This window comes from Melanotaenia boesemani, chromosome 1, assembly GCF_017639745.1.
Source record: "Melanotaenia boesemani isolate fMelBoe1 chromosome 1, fMelBoe1.pri, whole genome shotgun sequence".
Lineage (NCBI taxonomy): Eukaryota > Metazoa > Chordata > Actinopteri > Atheriniformes > Melanotaeniidae > Melanotaenia > Melanotaenia boesemani.
In genome coordinates, this window is record NC_055682.1 from 78,627 (window position 1) to 105,860 (window position 27,234).

The 27,234-nt window shown below is 45.5% G+C and overlaps 1 protein-coding gene across 1 annotated transcript in view; it reads right to left on the reverse strand.

Annotated features, from left to right (window-relative positions):
• Positions 1-27,234, reverse strand: part of LOC121639658 (vacuolar protein sorting-associated protein 13C-like) — a 271,744-nt gene that overhangs the window by 14,020 nt on the left and 230,490 nt on the right. The window contains 12 exon segments of the mRNA XM_041985039.1: positions 909-1,023; positions 3,181-3,304; positions 3,381-3,426; positions 3,500-3,663; positions 3,768-3,843; positions 3,994-4,107; positions 5,425-5,506; positions 5,585-5,715; positions 10,104-10,214; positions 10,302-10,413; positions 11,409-11,478; positions 11,561-11,642. Of these exon segments, the coding sequence (XP_041840973.1) occupies positions 909-1,023; positions 3,181-3,304; positions 3,381-3,426; positions 3,500-3,663; positions 3,768-3,843; positions 3,994-4,107; positions 5,425-5,506; positions 5,585-5,715; positions 10,104-10,214; positions 10,302-10,413; positions 11,409-11,478; positions 11,561-11,642 (1,227 nt within the window).

Genomic DNA, 27,234 nt, shown 5'->3' on the forward strand with positions numbered 1-27,234 from the left:
GAGGTCAGTAATCTACTCCGAGGTCAGTAATCTTTCCTGAGGTCATTGATCTACACTGAGGTCAGTAATCTACTTTGTGGTCAGTAATCTTCTCTGAGGTCAGTAGTCTACTCTGAGGTCAGTAATCTACTCTGAGGTCAGTAATCTTCTCTGAGGTCAGTAATCTTCTCTGAGGTCAGTAATCTACACGGAGGTCAGTAATCTTCTCTGAGGTCAGTAATCTACACCGAGGTCAGTAATCTACTCCGAGGTCAGTAATCTTCTCTGAGGTCAGTAATCTACACTGAGGTCAGTAATCTTCTCTGAGGTCAGTAATCTACACTGAGGTCAGTAATCTACTTCGAGGTCAGTAATCTTCTCTGAGGTCATTGATCTACACTGATGTCAGTAATCTACTTTGTGGTCAGTAATCTACTCTGAGGTCAGTAATCTTCTCTGAGGTCAGTAATCTACTCTGAGGTCAGTAATCTACACTGAGGTCAGTAATCTACTGCGAGATCAGTAATCTACGTTGTGGTCAGTAATCTACACTGAGGTCAGTAATCTACTGCGAGGTCAGTAATCTTCTCTGAGATTACTGATCTCTTCTTAGGTCTGTGATCCACTCTGACGTGAGAAAACTCTTCTTAGGTCTCTGATCTACTCTGAGGTCAGTAATCTACTCTGAGGTCAGTAATCTACTCTGAGGTCAGTAATCTATTTTGTGGTCAGTAATCTTCTCTGAGGTCAGTGATCTACACCGAGGTCAGTAATCTTCTCTGAGATTACTGATCTCTTCTTAGGTCTCTGATCTACTCTGAGGTCAGTAATCTACTCTGAGGTCAGTAATCTACTCTGAGCTCAGTAATCTTCTCTGAGCTCAGTAATCTTCTCTGAGGTCTGTGATCTACAGTAAAATGTGATCAAACCTGGAAAAGGTTGAAACCCTGAGATTCCATCAGGTTATACGGGCGGATGATCCCATCCTCCTGGATCAGACGCACTGGGCGGAGTTTGGTCACTTCCTCTGTCGATTCTGCCACTCTGACATCACCACATGCACACACACACAGTTGTGTTATCACTCTGAAGGTGCTCAGTCTCTAGCTCACCTCCACCTGACTGACAGTAAACTCTAGATTGTCTGCACGCTTTGGAGGTCACATGACTGGTTCAGGTTTAAAGTCACCATGCTACAGACAGGTCTCACCTGTGGTGGCCTCTACAGGTACAGCATGAAACAGTAACAAGGTTAGCATGAACTGAATAATGGAAGATGAAGAAGAGGACGAAAGGTTTGTGGAGGTAGAATCTAAAATTCTCTGGTGTAATTACAATCAAAATTATTATTACCCGGTGTAGTGTGGTTTTAGAACATATGTCCATGATAACGTTGGACCAGTTCTTATGGTTTCTGCTCTGAGAAAGTATTTTATGTCAAAAATACTATTTACACATAATTACAAATACCAACTGGATGAGAAACAAATCACAGGTGTGCAGTTTTCTCTTAGATGCAGCTTGTTTCTGTTGGAGGACTCCAACAAACAAACAAACACTGTGGTTGTTAGGGTTTCTACACATCGGTGTTAAACCAAAGTCAGCCTGGTAGAACCATGTGACATTCAAACAACCAATCCCTGAGGAGAGCAGCTGACCTACAGGTTTTAGAGGAAGAACGACACCTAAACCAGTAAAACCAGACAAACTGTTCAACATGGGGATCCAGAATATCAGCATGAGAAATTAAGGGGATGCTGGTTTAACTGGGCTAGGTTGTCTAGGTTCAAAACCAGCACATCTGCTATGTTATCATAAGAAATTTCACTTTTTCTTTTTATAGGCCTCCTTTAACACCTCTGTCAGCTTAAAATACATGTAAACCCAAATTTATGTAACTTCTTATAAACCCAACATCCCAAAACCAGACCTGAACCTAAACCTGAACCCAACTCCTCTCTGAATCTGGCAGCAAACGTGTTGAATTCCTGCAAGTTGCAGAGCTGACCTGCAAATCAAAAAAATAAATTAGTTTGTTTGACTAAAACCAGTTTTATAGATCACATCTTAAAACTGGATCAGTGAATTTCAGCTGTGAGGACAGCTGGATGATGGTCGGGGTCAGGTTAGGGTTCAGACTTTTGTGAAGATTTCTGTCATTTATGAAACAAGGTTCAAAATAAAGCATAAAACATTTTCAGCTGCACATATCCCAGAGAAATTATGAGCACAATGATTTTGATGTGAAATCTAACAGCAAGTCAGAGCAGAACTGATGGAAAAGCTCTGATATCAGAGTACAGGTAACGACAGCAGTCCAGCTGAGACCAGAAAGAAGCTGCAGAACATCTTCATTATTTTCATTTTGTGTCAATGGTCCCAAATAAACTGCAAGGAGGCCGCATGCAAATAGAGTACAGATGGGGACCAAAGCCTGGACCCTGTGGTACACAAAAACTGAGTGGAGCCACTGAAGAAGTAAAGTTGTTCTATCTTATCAGTATTCTGCAGAGAGGCAAAAGGCTCCAACACCAGACTGAAATGAACCGAACACGCATGTGTCTGAGCTGTGGGAGGAAAACCACGCTGACAGGAAAAAATGTAAACGCTATAAAAAAGATCTGAATTTGGAACCTTTTTTTTACCTGAACCCAACCAGTTTCAGGACAAGTGACTCTCCTCAGGGGTGTGGCTCATCAACCTGAAACAAGCTGAGTGCTCTATGAAGGGGCGGGGCTTCAAACAGCTTCAGAGTGATGGACAGCATGACGAGCACGAATCAAACATGATGGATGAACAAGATGCAGTGACTTACCGTGTGACTGCTGCAACAAGCAACATGCAAACATCAAACAGTTGAACATTAAAGCTCAGCTCCATCCTCAGAGCTGCCATCAGTTTGATCCAGTCTCAAAATCAGCTGTTCTGGACGTTATTACACACTAACAGAAGAATATAATTACATCATGACTCATTTCTAGCAGCAGTGAATTAAGGAGCTGAGCTTTGACGTGTTGTATGTAAAATACTCACACCAAACAGCAAGAAAAAGAAAGACAACAGTCCCGGAAACAACAACACCACATAGAAAACAAAAGTAGAAAATGTGAAAATTAGTGAGCTGACAGAAAATCAGAGACAGACACTTAACGAAGCACACAGAAAATACTGGAAACAAAGTACACCAGAAGAAGAAAATACCTCTGGATGCCCTGGAAGGTGCTGCTGGCCATGTCCACGATGCCGCCTGTCGGCCGGGCAACCACACCCACCAGACCCTTTCCAATCCCCTTAAAGAAACCTGCTGCCCCCTCTTTCTTTGCGCCTGCAGACACAAAACCAGGTCTGTCAACTAGAGTCTGGATCTAAGGATCCAAGCCGAGACTGGATCAAACCCTTACCTTCCACAGGTTTGGTGACGATGCCGGTAACCCCGCCAACGACGCCCTGAAGAGAGGCAGCTGTTACACAGCATCAAGTAAAACAAGCTGGCAGAGAATCTAAAAACAGTCCTCCAAACCTTCAGCAGTCCTTTTCCTCCTTTGGCCAGACTCTCTCCAAAGTCTTTCGGCGCTCGATTCATCTCCTCTCGTCTTTTCTGCTGGTACTCTTTATCCATAGTGATAGCTGCCAGGCCTTTACCCACTGAACCTGTGATTTTGGACACCATTCCTGCAGCCCCACCTGTGGGAAGCATCCACTGGTTAACAACACTGACCATGGAGCTCATTACCTTTCTAATGAATGTTACTCCCAGTGATTGTGTCACAGTTTAGAGAGTTTCTTACCAACAGTGTGGCCCAACAAGCTGCGGACACCAATCACGAAACCTTCAGCAAACTCTTCTGGACCCTGAACAGCTCCCTGACAAACACAGAAGCTTCGTGTCTATGGTTTTGTATGTGGGATACAAACCGTGACAACAGTCAACAGCATTCTAGTTTCTCAGGTCATTATTCAACCAGGACCAGTGCATCAGGTGCTCTTCATAACTGAGTGGACAGGATGTGTTACCTGGAATGGCTCATAGAAGAATGCCTCCACTCCCTCAGACAAACCTCGGATCAGTCCGAATGGATTTCCAAGGACATCCAGACCCAGAACCACAACATACATCTGCTTGAGAAACTGAAGCAAGAACACAAAACCAGGTTTTACTTCAAAGTGTTTTTTTCACACCTCAGCACAGACTAACATTTATGTGACAGGCTGATCAGAGAGAGGACATGTCCTCGGCTTCTTTCCAGTCACGGCTTTTAAAGAACAACAATATAACATTAATATGAAAGTTAAATGGATTAAATGAGAAGAAGTTTCATCCTGTTCATCCACCACATGTGGAATGGGTCGTAAGGAATGCTGGACCAGCTGGGTGAGCCCAAAGACCTGGTCAGTGTGTGCTGGGCACAACTGTGAGAACCCAGTTCTTTTTTAAATGATTATTGTTTTTTTTTGGTTTATTTACTTGTGTTTTCCTTATTGGCTATGCCTGGTTAGTTTGCAGGGTTGTTGCTGCGGTGATTGTCTGGCTGGATGGTGGGGTCTTGCACTGCATTGTTATAGTTGTGGTGTGGGACCTGGACAGCCATGATCTGGGTGGATCCCCAAGATATGGCAGCCTTACAGCAACATCAAGCCCAATATGGAGAATGTTTTCTGTGGAGAATGGGACTGGTAGGTGGGTGGGCGGGCTTTTCTGTGTTTGATTTCTATGAGTGTGTGACAGAAAATGATTAGGTGTGTGTTTTTAATTTGGGTAGGTTATATATTTGGGTATGTGAAGGCTAATCTTCCATTTTTTATTTGATTTTGAAATTATTTTAACTCATGGACCCAATCAGTGACACTTACAGCTCCCATCTCCCATAGGACCCAATCCATGACATCAGTGGAAGGAATACTTTCATGACCTTGATGACCTTATCACCATACTGGTATGTCTTCCATAAAGAGAACAATGACTTGGGAGTTTGGGCTGAGAATCTCCTGTCACTGGATCTAACGTTGCTGAGGTTTGAAAAACATCTCCCTTGTGGTGGGGTCTTGGGGATGGATAAGACCCACCCTGAGTTTGTCAAGACCCTGGAAGGTTTTGATTTACATGTATGAGTGGCCCTAATTAGAAGTCAGCTACCTTGTATTTTGACAGGAAGGACACACTTTGACCATCTTACTCAGTGATGAGTTTTTATGGTTTTAAAATATTTTATTTGATGTATGATACAAGCATGTTGATCATTAAGGGCCATAAATATTTCATATAATGAAGCAGAAAGGAATCAGAGTTTTTTTGATGAGAATGGTAATGAAAGTCACTTCTGATGGAAACATATTTAAAGATACAATGATGAAAAGGCTCAAATGCTAAAATCAAATGAGCCAGGGTATTCACTAAAACATTATGTCCCTGTTTTGTTGCTTGTTTGTTGGGAGTTGTGACCTTACCTGTTCTGTGTAGTGTCGAACCACAGCCCACATCAGCTTCTCTCTGCGGTAAAACTGGTACTTAACCTCAAAGAAGGCCAGTCTGAAGGAGACAGACACAGACATAGTTCAGCCTGCAGCCACCATGATTCTCTCAACTTAACAGCAGCATGAGCCTCACTTGAAGACAACATCGTCAACATCAGTCAGCGTGGCTCCGATACTTTTCAGCAGAAGGTTAATAGACTGAACAGCAGCAGTCTCTTGAGCAGATTCATCGTCGCTGGAGCCCAGAGACAGACTGAGGTGGAGCTGAAATAAACATCAGAAGTTTAGCATCAACCATCTGCACACCAACAGAGACAGCAGTCACAACCTATAAACCGCTTCCTCTCCAATGAACAGAGAATCATCTAAATCTTGTAAATGCTAAAGTTTTCTTTCATCTCTTCATTTTTAACCAGATACAGAGTGTATTTAATTTAAATTACAACTTGGCTTCCATCATTTACCCTGGAATGACCACACCCACCATTGCATCATTCCATCCATCGTCCTACTGACCCAGACAAAAAGTTATATAATTGCACAAGCACAGCCCCTTTCCCTCCAAAACCGTCATCCATCCACCCACCAACCGCCTATCATCCATCCATCCATCCATCCACCCACCCATCCGTCATCCATCCATCCATCCATCCATCCATCCATCCACCCATCTGTCATCCATCCATCCACCCACCAACAACCCATCATCCATCCATCCATCCATCCTCCATCCATCCGTCATCCATCCACCCACCCACCAACAACCCATCATCCATCCATCCATCCATCCATCCATCCATCCATCCATCATCCATCATCCATCCATCCATCCATTCATCCATCCATCCATCCATCCATCCATCCATCATCCACCCATCCTCCATCATCCATTCATTCATCCATCCATTCACCCACCAACCACCCATAATCCATCCATCCATCCATCCATCATCCACCCATCCTCCATCATCCATTCATCCATCCATCCATCCATTCACCCACCAACCACCAATAATCCATCCATCCAACCATCCATCCATCAACCCTAACCGTAACCCCAGGCGGGAGGGAGTTGAGGCAACAGTGATCCTTCCAGGTGTAGGAGGGTGGTGAATATGTGCTTCAAGGAGGGAGGTGGTGCACCAATGATCCTTCCAGCTGTAGGCGGATGGTGTATATGCTTCACGGAGGTGGGTGGTGCACCAATGATCCTTCCAGCTGAAGGCAGGTGGTGTATATCTCTATCAGAGAGGGAGGTGGGCAACCAATGATAATTCCAGGTGTAGGCGGGTGGTGTATATGTGGTGGTGTATATCTGACAGAATGGCCACCCACAGACCGAGCAGGCCATGCCTTCATCACCTCTGCTGAACTGGTGAGCTGGCTAAAAGGACATGACCCAGTGATGGACCACACTCCTGTGAGATCGCTGTTCTGTTATGAGGGCCCAGACTGGCAGTCTGGATGCTTCCAGGGAGACCCAGCTTGTATGGGTCTGAACGGACAGCTCCAGTGGCCAGAAGAAGGCAAGGCTCCAGAAATACTTGCCACGCACTTTGCCACCAGCTCCACGGCCCTCATCTCCAGTGTCGCCACCAGCACTTCATAGTCCCTCACCAGCGCCCAGTTTGGGATGCTCCTCTGCCTTCTGAGGTTCCTGATCCCAGTCTCCAGCCATTTTGGCCTCCAGGCCGCACTCCAGAGCCCAGTCCTCTGTCATCGCAGCCCCCGGGCCGCCGTCCAGAGCTCTATCCCCTGTCTGCAAGGCCTTCCTTCTGACCTTGTCATCAGGACAGTTTTGATTTGACTTGTGGTGCTCAATAAATAACATCGAGTTGAGTTTTACATATTTATGTGTGCCTGTTTCATTTCTGTTTTCTTATATATGTGTGCTCAAGTCAAGTGACTCCTCAAAATTTTGTTATGTTCGCAAAATGACAATAAAGATCTTGAACATTGACCTTTGCATCGGCAGAGGTAATAATTAAGAATAATTAAAATATCAATCTGTTATTTAACAAGTCCAATGATACACCACAAAGTTGATCATCAACCTGTGACTTGGTATCAAAGGAGTCCCCCAGCAGCATGAGGGTGTCCCCCAGCAAAAGTGCTCTCCAACACTCCAAGGACTCCAGAAAGGCTGGGTACTCTATGCTGCTGTTTGGTGCTTAGGTACAAACAACAGTCAGGACCCATCCCCACACCTGAAGGCAGAGACAGGTGACCTTCTCAACCACCAGGATAAACCCCAATATAGAGGCACTGAGCCAGGGGTGCAATAATTATACCTACACCTGCTCCACACCGCTTACTGGGGAAACCTCTTGACCTTGTGCACCAGCTCATGCTCCTTCCACGTGACATTCCACGTTTCTTTTTTTTTTTTTTTTTTTTTAACTTGTCTTGTCCAGCATCGTTGCAAACAGAATGATTGTCTGGCTGCTGTCTGGTGCTGGGCAATTTTACTCTATCAAGCAGGGATTTATACTACATGTATAAAGTCCCTCTTGATGACATGAAAAACTTTATTAAATCAGACTCTTAATGCTGGACTCGACCGGAGGGGACAGAGAGAGAGAGAGATAGAAAAGAAAGTAGAGAGAAGAGGGAGGGGAGAGAGAGGGACAGAAAGGGTGTGGGGAGTGCGGGTGGGGACTTAAAACATTATACAGAAAACCATGTAATCCATACTACTTGCAACATATATAGCTAAGATCATCCTGGCCAGTAGGTCATTACACAACTAGTTGATAATAGTAACAATAATAATAATCACAATAATAGTAATAATAATAATAGTAGTAGTAATAATAATAAGAGTAAGAGTAATAATAATAATAAGAACAGAAATAATAAAAAAAAAAGAAAAAAAAATATGATAATAGATATAAGTGAAACTGCTGTATTCAAGAACACGCGCAGAGAAACCTGTGTGGATATGCTGGAGAACTCGGCCACATGGCGACGCAAAGACTGTGTGGAGACGTTCAGGAAGGAGTGACCATGCAGAGTGATCATGCAGATGCCACCTCACTTGAACAGAGGCCAGAGTCAGGCCAGCGGTCCCGAGACCCAGGCCACCAGCCCCCCCGTAGGCTACAGATCCCGACCGGTCCACAGAGACGACCACTCGCCCGCCCAGGAAGGCAGCAGCAGGAGACCCCAGCAGGAGCCGCCCCGCGGACACAGGGCACCGGCCCCGGCAGGCCGAGGCCAGCAGTCCCCGACCCCCCCGGGCACCGGCCGCCCGGGACAGACGGGGCAGAGGGCCCGGGCCCAGGAGCGCAGGGACACCCCCCACCCCCACAGGCCAAGGGCCAGCACGCCACCCGGGGGGACCCGGCCCGCCCAGACGGCCACCGCCAGAGGCCAGCCCCACACCCCAGCGCCCAGCCGCACACCCCGAGAACCAGTCCTGCCCCCCCCCCCAGACCAACACACACAAACACACACACTCTCCTTCCACTCCTCCATTCATCCTCCCACACATACACCATCCAACCCTTACATACTCTGTCCTCCCACACACACACACCATCCTTCCACCATCCATCCTTCCACACACACACCATCCTTCCACCATCCATCCTCCCACACACTCACCATCCTTCCACCATACACTCTCCCACACCTACCCCATCCTCCCACACACACATCATCCCTCCACCACTCATCCTCCCACACATACACCATCCTCCACCTTCACACCTCCCACACACACACACACACACCATCCTTCCACTACCCATCCTCCCACACATACATCATTCTCCTACACATACACCGTCCTCCCTCTCCTACACCAAACATCCACCTTCACGTACGCCATCCTCCCACACACACACACACCACCCCTCCATCACCCACTCTCCCAAACATACACCACTCCCCCACACACACACCATCCTCCCTCCCATACACCATCCATCCTCCTGCACACACACCATTCTTCCACCATCCATCCTCCCACACACTCCCCCTCCCTGCACCATACATTCTCCCACACATACCCCATCCTCCCCCACATACATCATCCCTCCACCATTCATCCTCCCACACCCACACCACCCCCCCCCGACACACCACACATCCACCTCCACACACCCCACCCTCCCACACACACACACCATCCCTCCACCACCCCCCCCCCCCCCCCCCCCCCCCCCCCACATACACACACACACACAAACAAACACCATCCCCCCACCACCATCCTCCCGCCACCCCACGCCGCGGGGGGACAGCCCCAGCCAGGAGGCGAGGAGACACGAGCCAGGCCCCCACCCCCCCCACCCCGCCCCAGTCCCCCACTCCCCACCCCCAAAACAGCACCTTCCCCCCAGGGCCAGCAGCCAAACCCCCCGGGACAGCCCGCCCACGCCCCGGGCCAACGCGACAGGCCACCCGGCCCGCCCCGCCCCCCGGGCCATCCATGGACATTTCACGTTTCTAGAACTAGCTTCTGCAGCCAAGGATCAGACCAACAGGGTCCGCACCTTTTCCCACCTTTCAAGCTCACACTGCATCTGAACCCCATGGCCCCTCCTAACTGGTAAAACTCAGGGATTCTGTCTTTAAATGTGCACACTGCATTAGATGTTCTATCAGCCAGCCTGCCTGGATGATCTTAGCAAACAAGTCACTATTACCTTGATGGGTGAAATGTGGAAATGTTCAAAGAAACTGAGTCCTGATGTGTCAGATGATGCCTCCATCAACTCGGCCTGCAGCAGCTGTAGATCTCCATCTATCAACCCAGACTGCAACAAAAACATTTCATAAACTTATGAATCTTCTAAGTGCTGCTCACATTGGAGCTGAAATGCAAAATTCCTGCTTTGTTTTACCTTCTGTCCGTCAGCCGGAAAGTCAGCAGATGTTGTAAACAGAGCCAAGATGGCACCAAGGAAACTCTGATCAATCTTCACCGCCATCTCCTGAACCAGAGCCATGAAATATCTGAAGGACATGCAAAAAGGTTTAGCTGGATCACATCCCAACAGTAAAATATGCAAAGTCCAGCCTGACAGCGGCAGAAAAACAACACACACAAGGGTTACAGATACCTTGGAGTGCATGTTGACAGTAAACTGGACTGGGTTAAGAACACGTCTGCACTTTACAAGAATGACCAGAGCGTCTCTCTTTGTTGAGGCGACTAAGGTGGTTTAACATCAGCCAAACGCTGCTCAGGATGTTTTATGAGTGTGTGGTGGCCAGTGCTATCCTCTATGCTGCTGCATGCTGCAGCAGGCTGAGGGTTGCAGACACAAACACACTGAACAAACCGATCGACAAAGCCAGTAACGTGGTGGGATGGAGCTGAACTCTGTTCGGTGGTGGAGATGAGAACGTTGTGCATAATAAAGACAATACTGAAAGATACCTCCCACCCGCTTCCCAACCTGCTGATCAGCCACAGGAGGACGTTCAGAGAGACGGATACCACCTCAATGCTCCACCCAACCACAGGAAGTCATTCCTACCTGCAGCCATCACACTGTACAACTCCTCCATATAACATCCACTGTTATACATTTACACTCTGCTCTACATTTACTGTTTACTGTCGTACTGATGATACTGTACACAGTACTCACTGCAGGACTGATCCTGGATCTGTTTACAGAGATATCCTAACTAATCTGTCATTTTTCTATTTGTCATTTTTATCTTTATCTCCTCCTTTCTTTATTTGGTATGGAGCAACTGTGTGCACACAGTTTCCTCCGGGATGAATGAAGTTTTCTGATTCTGATTCTGAAACCAAGACCTGTTGGAGGAAGTGATATCTGTCGGAAGAACTGTTCTGGAGAGAACTCTTTTGAAGTACACAAACTTTAGGTCTGGATCTATGATGACGTGCTTCAGTTGACCCCATTAGACCAGAACATCTGCTTAACATCAGTAAACTGGAGCTTAATTGTTGTAAACTGGTTTTGGTGTATACTTACTTGAACTGCAAGACATTGCTGTGTTCATTGAACCTGGTAATGACTGACATGTCAATGAAGGGCTTTGGCTCTGTGGAAGCAGAAAGAAGAGTTACCCACAGACAACACACCATTGCCATGTAAGGTGTGAAGCAGGTAAGTAGATACTCCACCTGAATCCAGAGCGATGGACTTCGGAGGAGGCACTGGATGAAAAACGATGGGAAAAATGGCACCGGGCAGCTGGTTGTCAATCTGAAGGCAAAGATTATGTTTATCAAACAGTTAAATGACTGTCTCTGAAACTCTCGTTGCCATTCTCTCTGTAAGAAATATGTTAAGAGAATCAAAAAAAAAAAGAAAATGGAAATAAATACTGGTACCAGCAGCAATCATGTTGTTTTTAAAAGCGATAGCAGCTATTGTTGCAAACAGTGTCTGAATCAGGTGGGATACCTTCACCACCTGATATGCCATTGTGTGGCATACCACACGATGGCGCTGTTGGCCAGGGTTGACTCAACACACCATGCAAAAGTCAAGATGTAGTATAGTCTCTGTTGGGTGACGTTGGTCCATGTAAGCTGGTTTAACCCTTAAAGCTCCACCAGATCTCCCCGAAGATATCTCTTCTCATCTCATCTTTTTTCATCTCATCTCATCAGAGTCTCAGGAGCGGTGGTGTGTAGCTCTCTGGGGTAAACTGTTATGGATAGTTACCCTTTAGGTCAGGGGTGTCCAAAGTCGGTTCTCGAGGGCCGCTGTCCTGCAGATTTTCCAATGTTTCCTGCTTCAACACACCTGATTTTGGAGCAGGGACACATCAAAAACCTGCAGGATTGTGGGCCTCGAGGACCAGAGCTGGACACCCCTGCTTTTGGGTGATCTACAGAAGTTTTCCAGGCATTTCTGTCCCATCCAGGAGGTTTACAATCCAGTCACTAAATGTAGTATTTATTCATTATCTATATTATTATCCTTTCCACTGAGAAATAAACCAATTTGCCAACGTTTTAGCCAAAAACCTGAAACAGTTAGGCAAAATATTCCACACAGTCAAAAAAGAAAACTAGTCAGTGTCTAAAACCTGGAAATATTTCTGATGTTATTTCCCAGTTTAATGTGGTGGATTTAAAAAATCCTCCAGAAAATAGTTTGGCATTTAAAATCAGCAACTCTGGACATGATACCATCCCAATTTTTAAACCAGTTTTTATCTCAGTAGAAAGTGGTCTCCTACTGATAGTTAACAACTTGCCACTTTTCCCAAGTCACTAAAGATAGCTGCTATTAAGCCTCCTAAAGAAAAGGACTCTAGACGCCTCTATAATGAACAACTATAGACCGTCTCCAACCTCTTTTATTTCCAAGATTATTGAGAAAGTTGTATTTCACCAACTTCATGACTTTTTAAATGAAAGTGGAAATCTGGATAAATTTCAGTCCGGCTTCCGACCTCATCACAGCCCTGAAACAGCTCTGGTCAACGTGGTAAAGGACTGGTTCTGGTCTAGTATCAGTTCTGGTCCTGGCCCTATATCAGTCCTGGTTCTGCGTTCGATACTGTAGATCACAGAATCCTGTTTTCAGGCTGGAAAACTGGTCTGGATTCTGGAGGGGTCCTTAACTGGTCCAGGTCCTGTTTAGAAGGCCGGAGTTATTTAATTCCGATCGGCAGCTATGAATCTGAGCGAGTGGCCATGACTTGTGGAGTCCCCCAGGGGTCAGTCCTTGGACCTGTTCTGTTCAACTTGTTTCTGTTCCTTTTGGGTCAAATATTACAGAACTTTAGTCAGCATTGGCAAACATCTGGAGACTCGGCTCTTAAAACCACCAACCAAGTTGGTAACCTTGGAGTGTTGATAGACTCAGACCTGACTTTCAGCAGCCACATCAAAGCTTCACTAAGAAGCTTTTTACCATCAACAGGATTAAAAGTTTAGTCTCCCAGTAAGAACAAGAGAAACTCCTCCATGATCCATCTCCAGTAGGCTGGATTACTGTACTGGTCTTTAACAAGACTTCCCAGTAAGACCAGTAAACGTCTGAAGCTCATCCAGATGCTGCTGCTGGAGTTTTAACCAGGACTAAGAGAACTGAACACACCACCAGAACAGATCTGTGATATGTTCAGACAATATAAACCTAGTAGATCCAAAGCCTGAGGTCAACTAGTCCAGAACAGAGTCCAGACTAAACATGGAGAAGCAGCATTTAGCTGTTATGCTGCAAACAAGTGGAACAAACTGCCAGTGGAGATTAAACTTTCACCAAATGTAGACATTTTTAAATCCAGGTTAAAGGACTTCCAGCAGTGGTGCTGAAGTGAATGGCTGCTTGAAAAATCCTGCTCCTAACTGGTTGGATACAATCCCTTTGCAAGAACACCAAGATATCAAAAAAAAACAATCCTAACATGAAAACGGAAAAACAAAAGAAGACTAAATGTAAACCAGGCTTGAGATATGAAAGGAGAGAGTTTTTTTGAAGAAACACATAGCAACGAGGAAGGACACTCTTGTAAAGGAGATTTGTTATCTCAATGAGGTTTTTCCTGGTTAAATAAATAAAATGAAAATGAAGGCTATAAGAAGTTAACAAGGAGGTAGCTAGCCCATTTATGCAGGCCATCTACAAGATTCGGGCACTTAGGTCAGAACTTAAAAGTGAAATGAATGAATTTTGACTTTTTTTTCCTAACGACATGAGAAAGGAACTGAACAAGTTTAAAGAAGAACTCAAGAAGAAACTGCAAGAAGCTAAAAATGAGACTCAGGCTACCACCACAAGAGTATTGGAGGCAGAACAACATATAACCGACATTAAAGAATGGGACACGGCAGCTAGGGAGGCTCTCACCCAGGTACTAGAGAACCAGGAGACTCTGCATGCAAAGCTAACCGACCTGGAAGAATGCTCACACCTGAACAACCTCTGTCTACACCAAGTACCAGAGGAATTAGAGAGGTCCAAGCTGACGGAGTTTGTGATGAAGCTAATGAAATCACAAGTCAACCCGCCGGTGGCAGACATGGACCTTGGAATACAGCGCTGCAACGGGCACTCGCCCCAAAGCCTCATCAAGGTGCACCGCCTAGATCCCTGGTGCTTTGCTTCCTCGAGTTCAGAGTGACAAAAGAGGGGCTGCATTCAGCGTGGAGATAGAAAGATAATAATAATAATAATAATAATAATAATAATAATAATAAATCTTTATTTGTATAGCACTTTTAAAAAAACAAGGTTTACAAAGTGCTGAACAGCACACAGCAAAGTAAGGTAATAAAATCAACACTGAAAAACACATGCATGAGTACATTTCGACAGACAGACAGAAGTCTGACGATAAATAAGTCAGAAATAAAGTAAATAAAGAGGATAATCACCCTGTTGATAGTGGGGGACGCTGCCTGCTGCAGCCCCGGTAGTTTGTCCAACAAAGTGCGAACAGTAGCTCCGGGAAAACAGCAAGTGGAGGATTAAAAAATCTACAGTACCGTATTATGGAGTCACCCACTAGAAGAGTTGTGGGTGAGAACAGGGGCAGAGACGGAGGGGAGAGATGCCGCGACGAGTCCGAGGACCTAGACAGTGGAGGCGAGGAAGGTGGCTGCTGGACGGCTGTGGCAGCCTGTTCAGAGCTCCGAGGCCGGAGGCAGCGACGATGGTGCTGGGCTTACGGGAGGGCTCCCCACTGTATCAGAGTGAGAAAACTCTCCAAAGTGCCTGATGACAGCCTCCTTTAACAGCCTGAGGCGAGAGGAGGACGCTGCTACCACTGTCCGCCGGTCTGCAGTGTCAGGGAACCGAATGCCCACGGTGGTGGGGACGTGTCCAGCGTGCCGGCCACAGGAGCCGCCTGGGTACCGTCGGTCTGGGGTGGAAGGCTCAGATCCCGTGTTTCAAGCTCAGGAACAGCAGGACGAGCAGAGGCTTCATCCATCAGGGCAGCGAAACATTTGGAGAGGCTCAACCCTTCCCAGCTCTTTCCTTTCCCACGGACCACCACGTCAGCCCAGGAGGATTGGTTGTTAGGGGTACAACAAGATGAAGGCCAGGGACAGGAAAGAGAGTCCCATACAACAGTGTCCTGAAGTGTAGTGACGAAGGTAATGTGCTGCGATTGTTTAAAGGCTATGTCCATAACTTGTGAGAGAAGAATGTCTTTCTGTCTGAGTTCATCTGAAAGCCATTTGATGTCCTTCTTTAAGTCCACAATAGTTTATTTTGTTTTCAGGCAGTAGATTTGTTCCTCAGTAGGCATGGCGGCTAAAAGCAAGCAGGCTAGCAAGCTAGCAAAACAACCAACTGGGTTAGCAATCAGCGCTCGACAGTCCGGTTTAAAGACGTACAGACCTGAAAGAATGCTAAAATGCAGTAAAGTTCACTCGGACAGGTAGATCCAGCACAATCACATGGTAAAACGTGAAATGTGCCCACCACTATTCGTCACAGTCAAAAGCAGAGCAGGTTTTTGCTAACAGGGACACAACATAATCAAAAGAGGTACAAAACAAAAATACAAAGCCTCTGTCTGAAAGAGAAAGATGTTCACTATGAAGGGAAAAGGATTTATTCTGACCAAGATTATCCTCCTGAGACACTTCAGGAACAAAAGGCATAAGTGGGGATACTGAGAGAGCTCAAAGCCAAAGGGATCTGCTTCCAAATGTCACATCCAGCCAAGCTGAAAGTGTTTCTCAACAGCGGCCCCCAAGTCTATGAGAGCAGCAGAGGCTACTGAACCTGAAGAAGAGAGGACTCGCCTTGGAAGATGTCTAGAAGCCAGACAGCGGAGATTAGCAGCGTGGGAGAGGGTGGGCAGATCGCCGCAGACAGGTAGCGGACCAGGGCCAGATAAGGGTGAGGCTACGGAGCTTTCAGCGGGCCCCACCGGAAGCATCCGACACTGGTGGGTGAACAGCTCCCTGTGACTGCGCAGTAGGCAGCTGGAGCCTTGTACCGCTGCAAAAAGCAAACTCAAAAACCAATAATGGATATACCGTAACGGGTCCCAGGACTAACCCACCTCAGACCCACAGGGATTCCACTTCCACAGCACTGGACTTCTAAAGTAAAGCACGATAAAGTGGAGGACTTGTTATCTCGCCTAAGTAAGTTAACAAAGACAGTTAATACTGGGCTTGCTCTGGTCTGTTTAAGTTTAACTTTATTCTTAAGAGTTAAATATCCTACTGCGACTACATCTGCCAGTCTACTAAGAGATTTATTCATATCATTCTAAGTTGGATTTTCCTTACCTAATATGATAACACTTTGGATTTAAATTTTTTGAATTTGAGAATAATTATTCCTCAAAAATGTTGAATTATTATACCTGAAGGGATAATTCTTTTTCAGCTTTATTTTCTGCTCATTCTCATACTTGGACCTGAAAAGATAATACATGTGTTTCTTTACTCTCCACCTTTTCTATAAAGAGACTTAATATTTCGTGAGCCTTTAAAGATAGAACTTTCTACCGGGTATGGAGAAAAAAGCAACTGTGTTGTCTTGGTTCTGTTTCTCTTGTTTTGTATTTCTGGTTATTATGGGTAAAGTTACTCTGGAGGTACCCAAAAAAACCATTTGATGAGGTTCATCTAGAAAAGTATATTATGGTTCCTGCTTTGCTGCTGTACAGACTTTTCCTGCTTTTGTTCTCCCTTCTGCTGCATTCTTTGTCTTTTTTGATTTGTACACTGATTTTTCCTCTTTTTTTTTTTTTTTTTTACCTACAAACCCACCCACAGTAGTTTTTTGATACCTATAAGTTGCTGGGACTAAAGAATTTTTACCAGAAACCGTAACATTTTTCATAGCTCTTTTATCTGCAGCTCTGTGTGTGTGCATGGCCTACACACAGGTGACGCTTCGCCCATCTGGTTTCTGTATCGTGCTGAACAAATTTGCTCTGCCAAGGGGAGACCTATGGGTAAGGCTCCTCTTGATAATCTGATTCATTTATTAATCAATTACCTCTTAGTATAAAAACCCACTGGACAACTCAGTGATTGTGCAGAGGATGAGGAAGAGGAGTGATCAGTGATGAAGAGTGGTGAGTGAGATCGTGGAAATGCGACCACGCCTCCACGGAGGTCAGAGACAGACCAGGGCCAGAGACTCGGGTCAGAAGCAGCCCCGGAGCACCAACCCAAGCTACCCCACCAAGAAGACGACTCCAGCCCCACCCGAAGGGTGGCAGAGGAGAGCCCCAGCAAGAGCCCCCCACGGTCTTGGGGCAAAGGTCCCAGTGGGCCAAGATCGGCAGCCGCCGGCTCCGCCAGGGACTGGCCACCCAGGGCAGCCCAAGCGAAGGGCCCAGGGCCCCAGGAGCCCAGAGGCGCCCCCCCACCCCCCAAAGGCAGAGGGCCCGCAACATGCCTAGGAGGACCAGGCCCCCCAGACAACCACCCGGCGTAGGCCAGCACACACCCCAATGTTCCAGCCACACACCCCGGGAACCAGGGTGCCATCGACCCCCCTCCCCCACCCCCCACCTACTCTAATCTCCACCCCATATAACCCCACACTCACATGATGAGTTTAGTGAACTGCTATCTGTTTAGACTTTGACTGTGTAATTATTGTTGGTGATTTTAACATCCACGTAGACAATCCTCAGGACAGAGCGACTAAAGATCTGAGTAACAGTCTGGACAACTTTGGGCTGACTCAGCATATAACAGAGCCCACACACACTAAAAGACACACTCTAGACTTACTGATTTCTAAGCGTTTGGATGTTTCCATGGTTACTGTGTCTGATGTGGGCCTGTCTGATCATTACTGTGTTTTCTTTGAGATACGATTCCTGTTCACACTAATGTCTCAGAAGAGGTGACCACAGAAAGTGTATAACTGAAAACACGAGTAGGATGTTTAACCAGGTCTTATCTTTAAAAATGTTAAGTATTATGGATGTCATTGCTCCTATTAAGGCAAGGCAAGGCAAGGCAAATTTATTTGTATAGCACATTTCATGTACAAGACAATTCAAAGTGCTTTACATAAAACATTTCAGCAGGGTGCTGAAAGCAATAATAATAAAAAATAAAAAAAAAAATAAAAAAAAAAAGATTAAAAAGATTAAAAGAAATGCAATTAATGAAATAAAACAGATACAATGCAAGAAAAAAAATTTCAGTGTGGGGAAAGACAATAAAATAATAAATTACATTAAAATGATTAAAAGAAAGATAAGTTAAAAAGTTACCGTGCAGACTTCATGCATAGGCGCATGAGAAAAGAAATGTTTTTAACCTGGATTTTAAAATGTCTATATTTGGAAAGTATAATCTCCACTGGCAGTTTGTTCCACTTGTTTGCAGCATAACAGCTAAATGCTGCTTCTCCATGTTTAGTCTGGACTCTGGTCTGGACTAGTTGACCAGAGTCTTTGGATCTAAGAACTCTGCTAGGTTTATATTCTCTGAACATATCACAGATGTATTCTGGGCCTAAACCATTCTGGGATTTGGAAATGATCAGAAGGGTTTTAAAATCTATTCTGTGACTGACTGGAAGCCAGTGTAAAGATGTTAAAACTGGTGTGATGTGTTCAGATCTCTTAGTCCTGGTTAAAACTCTAGCAGCAGCGTTCTGGATGAGCTGCAGATGTTTAATGCTCTTTTTAGGAAGTCCTATTAAAGACCAATACAGTAATCCAGCCTACTGGAGATGGATCATGGAGGAGTTTCTCTTGGTCTTTCTGGGAGACTAAACTTTTAATTCTGTTGATGTTTCTGAGCTGGTAAAAAGCTTCTTAGTGACAGCTTTGATGTGGCTGCTGAAAGTCAGGTCTGAGTCTATCAACACTCCAAGGTTACCAACTTGGTCGGTGGTTTTAAGAGCCCGAGTCTCCAGGTGTTTACCAATGCTGACCCTCTTCTCTTTGCTACCAAACAGAATCATCTCAGTTTTGTCTTCATTTAATTGTAGGAAATTCTCCTTCATCCAGGTGTTTATTTGCTCCAGACTCTGACACAGTAAGTCTATTGGACTGCAGTCATCTGGTGACAGAGACACATAAAGTTGTGTATCATCTGCATAACTTTGATAATTAATGCTATAGTTCTGTAATGTTTGACCCAAAGGGAGCAGATACAAGTTTAACAGAAGAGGTCCAAGGACTGACCCCTGGGGGACTTCACAAGTCATGGCCACTCGCTCAGATTCATAGTGGCCGATCGTAACAAAATAACTCTGGCCTTCTAAATAGGACCTGAACCAGTTAAGGACCGCTCCAGAAAGTCCAACCCAGTTTTCCAGCCTGTGCAACAGGATTCTGTGATCTACAGTGTCATTAAGGTAAAAGTTGTCTCTGGGAGGAAAAGGTCTCCATGAAGAAATTCCACATTGGTGAAAAAGACATGGAAAAAGACAGAGTCGGAAAGCCGCCCGCAGATGGAGAAAAACATCTACAGGTTCATTATGATATGTATAAAGAGAAACTTCACTTTATACATGAGGAATGCAGGAAGTCCTGTTTCTCTGACATTATTAGCAAAAACTATCATAAAGGTCAGGTCTTATTTGCTATGGTTGACAGGCTAACAAACCCTCCTGTGTCAGTAGCACCTGAATTTTGTTCTACCAAGGCTGCAATGAGTTCACCAAATTCTTCACAGAAAAAATCCCAAATATCTAAAAAACAGTTGGTTCATCAGGAGCAGGTTCAGGAAGTATACTGTGTCCATTGAAGACCAGTTTAAACACCATGACACAGTTTAATCCAATTAGCAGCAAAGATCTAGGCGATATCACATGTGAGTTGAACTCCTCCTCTTGGACATCCTGCCCACAGGGCTTTTCAAAAAGGTTTCAAAAACTCTGGAGCCAGATCTGGTCCAGACTGTGAACTGGTCTTTAATTTTTGGCGTCTTCCCAGAACTTCTATAAACAGCTGTAATCAAACCTCTGCTAAAAAGAGATAATCTAGACACAAATGAGCAACTACAGGCCGATCTCAGATCTTCTGTTTCTCAGTAAGATCATTGAAAAAGCCGTTTTTCAGCTAAATAACTTTTTAGCACAAAACAACTGCTACGATGTCTTCCAGTCAGGTTTTAGACAGCATCACAGCACTGAGATGCTCTGACCAAAGTTATTAATGACATATGTTTGAATACAGATGATGGAAAAATGTCAGTCTTAATCTTACTCACTGCTATATTTGATACAGTCGACCACAATATATTACTCCCGACTGGAGAACTGGGTGGGCCTCTCTGGTGCTGCACTGGTTTAAATCTTATTTAGAGAACAGGATGTACTTTGTGTCAGTAGGTAATTTTACATCTGAGCAGACAAGAATTACATGAGGAGTTCCCCAAGGTTCCATCCTGGGGCCTCTTCTGTTTTTTTTTTTTTTTTTGTTTGTTTTTTTAACCCTGTCCTGTCCAGCATCCTAACATACAGAACGGTGGTCTGTGTGCCATATTTTGCTTGACAGATTTGCTCTACCAAGGCAGACATGTTATATACATGGCTGCCCTTGGTATTTTTATTATTTTTATTGTAATCTTATTTTCTTTAGTCTTTATATGTCAGTGCCGAACCTGACAGGGAGATAGAGGAAGAGAGAGAGAGAGAGAGAAAAAAAAGGGAGAAAAGGACAGGAAATGTGGAAATAACAGTTGTCTAGACTGCCCAGAACATATCACAAAAAAACAATATAAACTACCACAGTACTACATGATACCAAAAGAAAAATAGGATGATGATATGAAAAATTACAGTAGTCATCAAACGTACCTGCAGAAAAACGTACCAACACACAAACATCAGCTGCATCTAGTGAGAAGCGGATGGAGAGACGAGCGAGTTTGTGAGCATGCACGTGTTAGCATGCATGTGTGGCCATGCAACAAGGAGGAAATGCGTACCCGCAAGGGGGCCACGATCACGCCGCACCCCGAAGCTGATGGGGGGAGCCTGAGGCCCCAAAGGCCCAGCAGGTCCACAGAGCACCAAGCCCAGGACAGCCAAAGCAGACAGGGCAGCGGCCCACCCGGACCAGAGCAGAGGGGCCCCCAGACCGGAGCCCCCTGGCGCAACGGGGCAGGGGCACCGGGCAACCCAGGGCGACGGTGAGCAGGCCCAGTGGGCGCCGGGTGCCGCGGTGCGGGCCGCACTGCCAAGGGCCACCCATTCCCCCCAGCAGAGCCCCACCCAGGAACCCGACGGGGCCCGACAGCCCCAGGCAAAACCACCGCGGGCCACGCCAACCCAACACCAAGGCTAGGCACCCCAGGGACAAGAACATGTCCACAGGTCCCCCCCCCAAAAAAACTTTTTACGCCAACCCTTACCCATTCACCCCCCACCCCTCCCCACCCCCTCCTATCCCCGCCAGGGGCAGCCCGGTGGGCCCCAGACCCAACCCTCTCCGCATACACACACCCACACACATTCTCCCTGAGGTCTCACCAGCCCCCCGATGTGGCACCGAGGGCAGCCCCCAGAGCAAACGGCGCCCAGCAGCACCCCGCACAGGACTCCAGGCAGGCAACGAAACCTCCACCCCCCACAGCCCCGAGTGCATCCCGGGACACGAGGGCGTAGGAAGACCCCCGCCCCTCTGCCCCCCAGCTTGAGTTGTGTGTGCATGAGTATGGGCTATTTATAATGCAATTAAAAACTGGAAGGAGCTATGAGATGGTGGTGGGTCCCACTGCAGCCAGGCAGCAGGACCCCCTCAGGACTTCGTCAGTGTGTGTGAGTGTATGTTATGTGTGTAGTGCAGTACTGTTAAATGTGGTAGTGTCTAACGTGTAAATAAAATCAGGGGGAGGGAGGTCACAAAGGGAGGGGATGGAGGAAGGGCCACCTCGGTGGCCCCTGTCCGCCCACCCACAGCCCATGTGCCCATCCCCCCGAGGCCCTAAATGTACATTGATTTCTAGGTTGTGATTAAAATCTAGTGGGACAGGCAGTCGCAGGGGTCCACCGGGGGATCCTGCAACGGGGGGAGCCCTCAGCCAAACCCACCGCCTCCACCCGCCCCACAGTGCCCTATGTGTGGTGTGTATGATGTTGGGTGGCGGGGGAGGAGAGGGGCTCGGGGAGGGGCACAACTGGGAGAGAGATCTCTGTCCCAGGCAGCCAACTCCTCAGCTGGCTGCTCCCGCCTCCCCAAGACCACCCAAGGGAAGAGGGGCAAAGGCCCGGCCCAGCTAAGAGCCCAACACATCAGCGCCCCGGACACCCACCCACCCCCGGCAGCCCACGCCACCACACCAGGGGACCAGAGAGCCCCAGGTTGCACACACATATCCTGGTCGGGCCCAAGGCACAGCGCCCCCATCCACCCCGAAGGAGCCCCCGGCGGGAGGGGAGAGAGCGAGAAGGAGAGCAGACTCCACCCCCATGAGCCCTAATCCCCCCCCCACTGCCAACCAGGACCCCCGCCGCCCCCCTTCCCCCTACCCCTCCCTTCGTCCCAACGGACACATTGTAATTCCAAGGGTACCTGCCCGGCATCTGATCAGCCCGACCCCGATGGCATGCCCAGGGCGACCAAGCCCCCCCGAGGTCCAGGCAGGGTCTCCCGAGCTGCAGGGAGGCAGCAAACCCCCCCCCCCCCCACCACAGCAACCCGGCCACCCAGCCCCAAGCCAGCTCCCTGACCGCCCGGACCCCTGGTCGCCCCCCGGCCCGCCCCCAGGGAGCACCAGGCCCCCAAGGCCCCGGATCCAGTCAGACACACCGTCCCCCACCGAATGGCCCTCCTGACCACCGACCCAGAGAAACGGCCAGGGCTGATGGACCCCCAAGGCCCCCCAGCCAGCCCCACCCCCGACCCCCACAGAACGACTAGACCCCAGCACCCCTTCCCACTATGTGATGTGACTAATCAGCGGGGTCCAGGGAGACAGAGTTAACTGATTGGTGTTTAATGGATGCCTATGCAGTCTCTAGACTGATGTGATCCAACAGGAGATTTCTGTACTAGTTAATATTTAGATTGTTTTTAGACTTCCAGTTCACTAGAATAGTTTTCTTTGTGACACATAAGGCCATGAGGACCATATGTGCTTTGTTAGTGTCTATATTAATGTCACTTAGGTCACCCAGTAAACAAAGTTTTGGACATGCAGGAATGTTACATCTAACCCATGTTGATAAATCCTCACAAACCTTATTCCAGAACTTCTGGACAGGTGCACAAAGCCATAAAGCATGTAAGTAATCATCTGCTGTGTTACCTGTGCACTGTGTGCAGATATCTGAGTGATTAAGACCCATCTTGAACATCCTTTGTCCTGTATAATGCGTTCTATGGAGGACTTTGTATTGTATGAGTTGTAAATTTGGGCTGTCTGTCATATTAAAGGCATTAAGACATATTTGTAGCCAAAATGGTTGACTAGGATTGATGGATAAATCTATCTCCCATTTTGAAGTAGGTAGGGAATTTGAGTCATCTATTTTTAACATTAATCTGTATATTTTTGAAAGTAATTTTGGGGCACAGAGGTCCATAAAATCTGCTACTATTGGAGGAAGTTCCAGGTCTGTTCGGTGAAGGGGGAATTTTGTGTGTATTATGGTTTTGAGTTGTTGATATTCTAAGAATCTGTTGCTGTTAATTCCATATTGTGATGAGAGTGTATTAAAAGATAAAACGTTTCTGTTATGGATAATATGTTCAAAGTATTTAATTCCTTTGTTAATCCATTGGTTAAAGTTTAGCATATTTTTGTTTAGTAGAATATCAGGATTGTTCCAGATGGGTGTGAGTTTACATGGTATTATTGAGGAGTTGGTTTTTTTGAGAAATTCCCACCAGGCTGTCAGAGAAGTGCTGATGTTGATACTTTTGAAGCACTTTTGCTTTTTTTATACTTAAGCTGAAATAAGGAAGATCAGAAATTTCCAAATTGTCACAAAATGTTTGTTTTATATCTTTCCACAGGTCATCTAGTGGACTAGGCTTGAGGACATATTGCAATCTATTAGCTAGGAAGTATTGTTGAAAATTAGGCAGGTCTAATCCTCCCCTATCTTTCGGCTTCTGTAAAGTTTTTAAACTGATCTGGGGTGGTTTATTTTTCCAGAGAAATTGGGAGATGTGTGATTCTAGCGATTTAAACCAGGTAGAGGGGGGTTTCATAGGAATCATAGAAAACAAATAGTTGATTTTGGGTAGAACCATCATTTTTATAGTGGCAACTCTCCCCATGAGTGAAATGGGTAGAGATTTCCAGCGAGCAAGATCATCTTCTATAGTCTTAAGAAGGTGAATGTGATTAAGTTTTGTTAGTTCTGAGAGCCTGGAGGGAATATTTACACCCAGGTATCTAATGTTACCTGATTTTAAGGTGATGCTGGGTAGATTCTGAAAGCTACAGTTGATGGGTAGAACTGTACTCTTAGACCAGTTAACGGAGTAATCTGAGAGTGATGAGAATTTATTAATTAGTGAGATTGTTTCAGATAGAGAGGTTTGTGAGTTCTGAAGGAATAGTAAAACGTCATCAGTATAAAGACTTATTTTATGAAATATATTTTTGGACTGAATGCCTTTAATAGCTTTATTTTGTCTAATTGCAGCGGCTAGCGGTTCAATAAATATAGCAAAAAGTGAGGGAGATAGTGGACAACCTTGTCTGGTACCCCTTTGTAGATTAAAACTTGGAGAGGTCTGGTCATTTGTTCTAACACTCGCATTAGGAGAACTGTATAAGATTTTAATCCAGTTAATGAAAGATGGGCCAAAGCCGAATCTGTTTAGAGTAGCTAGTAAATATTTCCAGTTAACACGATCAAAAGCTTTCTCTGCATCTAAAGAAACTATTATTGTTTCCAGGTTATTGATGGTAGAATAATCTACTATATTAATTAGTCTCTGCATGTTAACAGTGGAATATCTGCCCTTTATAAAGCCTGTTTGATCAGGGTGTATAATGAGAGGAGTTACTTTCTCTAACCTTCCAGCTAATGCTTTGCAAATTATTTTAAGGTCAGCATTTATCAGTGATATGGGTCTGTAGCTAGATGGTATTGTGGGGTCTGGTTTTAATAGTACAGTAATGGCGGCAGAGTTTATGTTTGGGGGTAAGTAACCATTTTCCTTTATTTGTGTCACCATTTTGAATAATGTCGGGGCCAGTGTTGACCAGAATTCTTTATAGAACTCTGCTGGGAAACCATCCGGACCTGGGGCTTTTTTTACAGGGCATATGTTTAAGGGCTTCATGTAGCTCCTTCACTGTGAAGGGGGAATCTAAGGCCGTGACTTGTTCCTGCTGTAACCCTGGAAGATCTATATTGTTAAGAAAATGATGGATATCATTGTCTGATGGATCTAAGTGTGATGTATACAGAGTTTTATAGAAATCTCTAAAGATGTTGTTTATTGCATCTGGGTCATGCGTAATATTACCTATTGAATCTTTAACAGTTGATATGGTAGATTTTTCCTTATTTATTTTTAACTGGTTAGCTAAAAATCTTCTTTATTTATTGCTGTGTTCAAATGTCTCCAAGCGTAATCTTTGCACCAGAAATTCTGTTCTCCTGTTGATTATTTCATTTAATTCCAGTCTAGCCTTCCTTATTTGGTTCATCGTTGGTTCATCTGTTGAAGCACTGTAGGCATCTTCTAACGATTTAATTCTTATTTCTAATTCTAATATTTATGATAAATTCTTCTGTTTAATATCTACATGCTCCCACTGGCACAGGTCATAAATAACAACATTAGTTACCATAGCTATGCAGATGACACACAGGTATATATTACAATGTCACCAGGAGACCGAGGCCCCATACAGGCTCTTGGTAAATGTATTGAGATTAATGACTGGATGTGTCTGAACTTTCTCCACTTAAACAAAAACTAATTTGGAGCCAAAGAGAAATGATTAAAGGTCACCACAGAGCTTCAGTCTATACACCTAAAAACCACCAACCAGGCCAGAAACCTGGCTATATTAACGGACTCAGACCTAAACTTTGAGAACCACATGAAGGGAACCACAAAGTCAGCCTACTATCAGCTTAAGAACATATCAAGGGTAAAAGATGTGATGTCTCAGCAGGACCTGGAAAAACTAGTCCAGCTTCCATCTTTAGTCGGTTTGATTATTGTAACAGTGTTTTTACAGGTTCTACCTAAAACACCAGTCAGACACCTGCAGCTAAACCAGAACTCTGCTGCTCCAGTCCTCACTAAGATGTATGGAGAAGCTGCATTCAGCTTCTATGCTCCACATGTCTGGAACAAACTCCCTGAAAGCCTCAAATCAGCTGAAACATTTAGTTTATTTAGATCCAGGTTAAAGGCCCACCTGTTCTCTGCTGCATGGACTAGTTTTTATTTACAGTCCAGATCTGCATTTGGTTATTTTACACTGAAATTTTAACTTTATTTCTTTACCTGAGCTTTTTCTTGCTGTTTTTATGTAATTAATTTTATCTTTTTTAATCTTTGTTTTTCTAATGCACTTGTTTTTTTTCTTCCCCTGCATCTTGCTGTAATGTTTTTATGTTTTATGTAAAGCACTTTGAATTGTCTTGTACATGAAATGTACTATACAAATAAATTTGCCTTGCCTTGCCTAGAAGACCTAGGGTTCAGTTCAAGCCACTGCAGCTGAGAAAAGAGACGGGAGGGTGAGCTTTACTATGCTTACAGAAACCCCAAACTACCCATCTAAGTGGAAATCCTGCAGCTAGATACCCCAATACAATTAAAATAGGAAATAAAATCCAAGCTGAAGGTTAATATGACAGCTTGAATCAATGGATCCAATTCAGTTCTAAGTTGTGGTTTAAGGTTTAGAGGAAGTTACAAACAGAGAAACAGGCTAGAGTTCTGAATTGGGTAGCATATGATCCA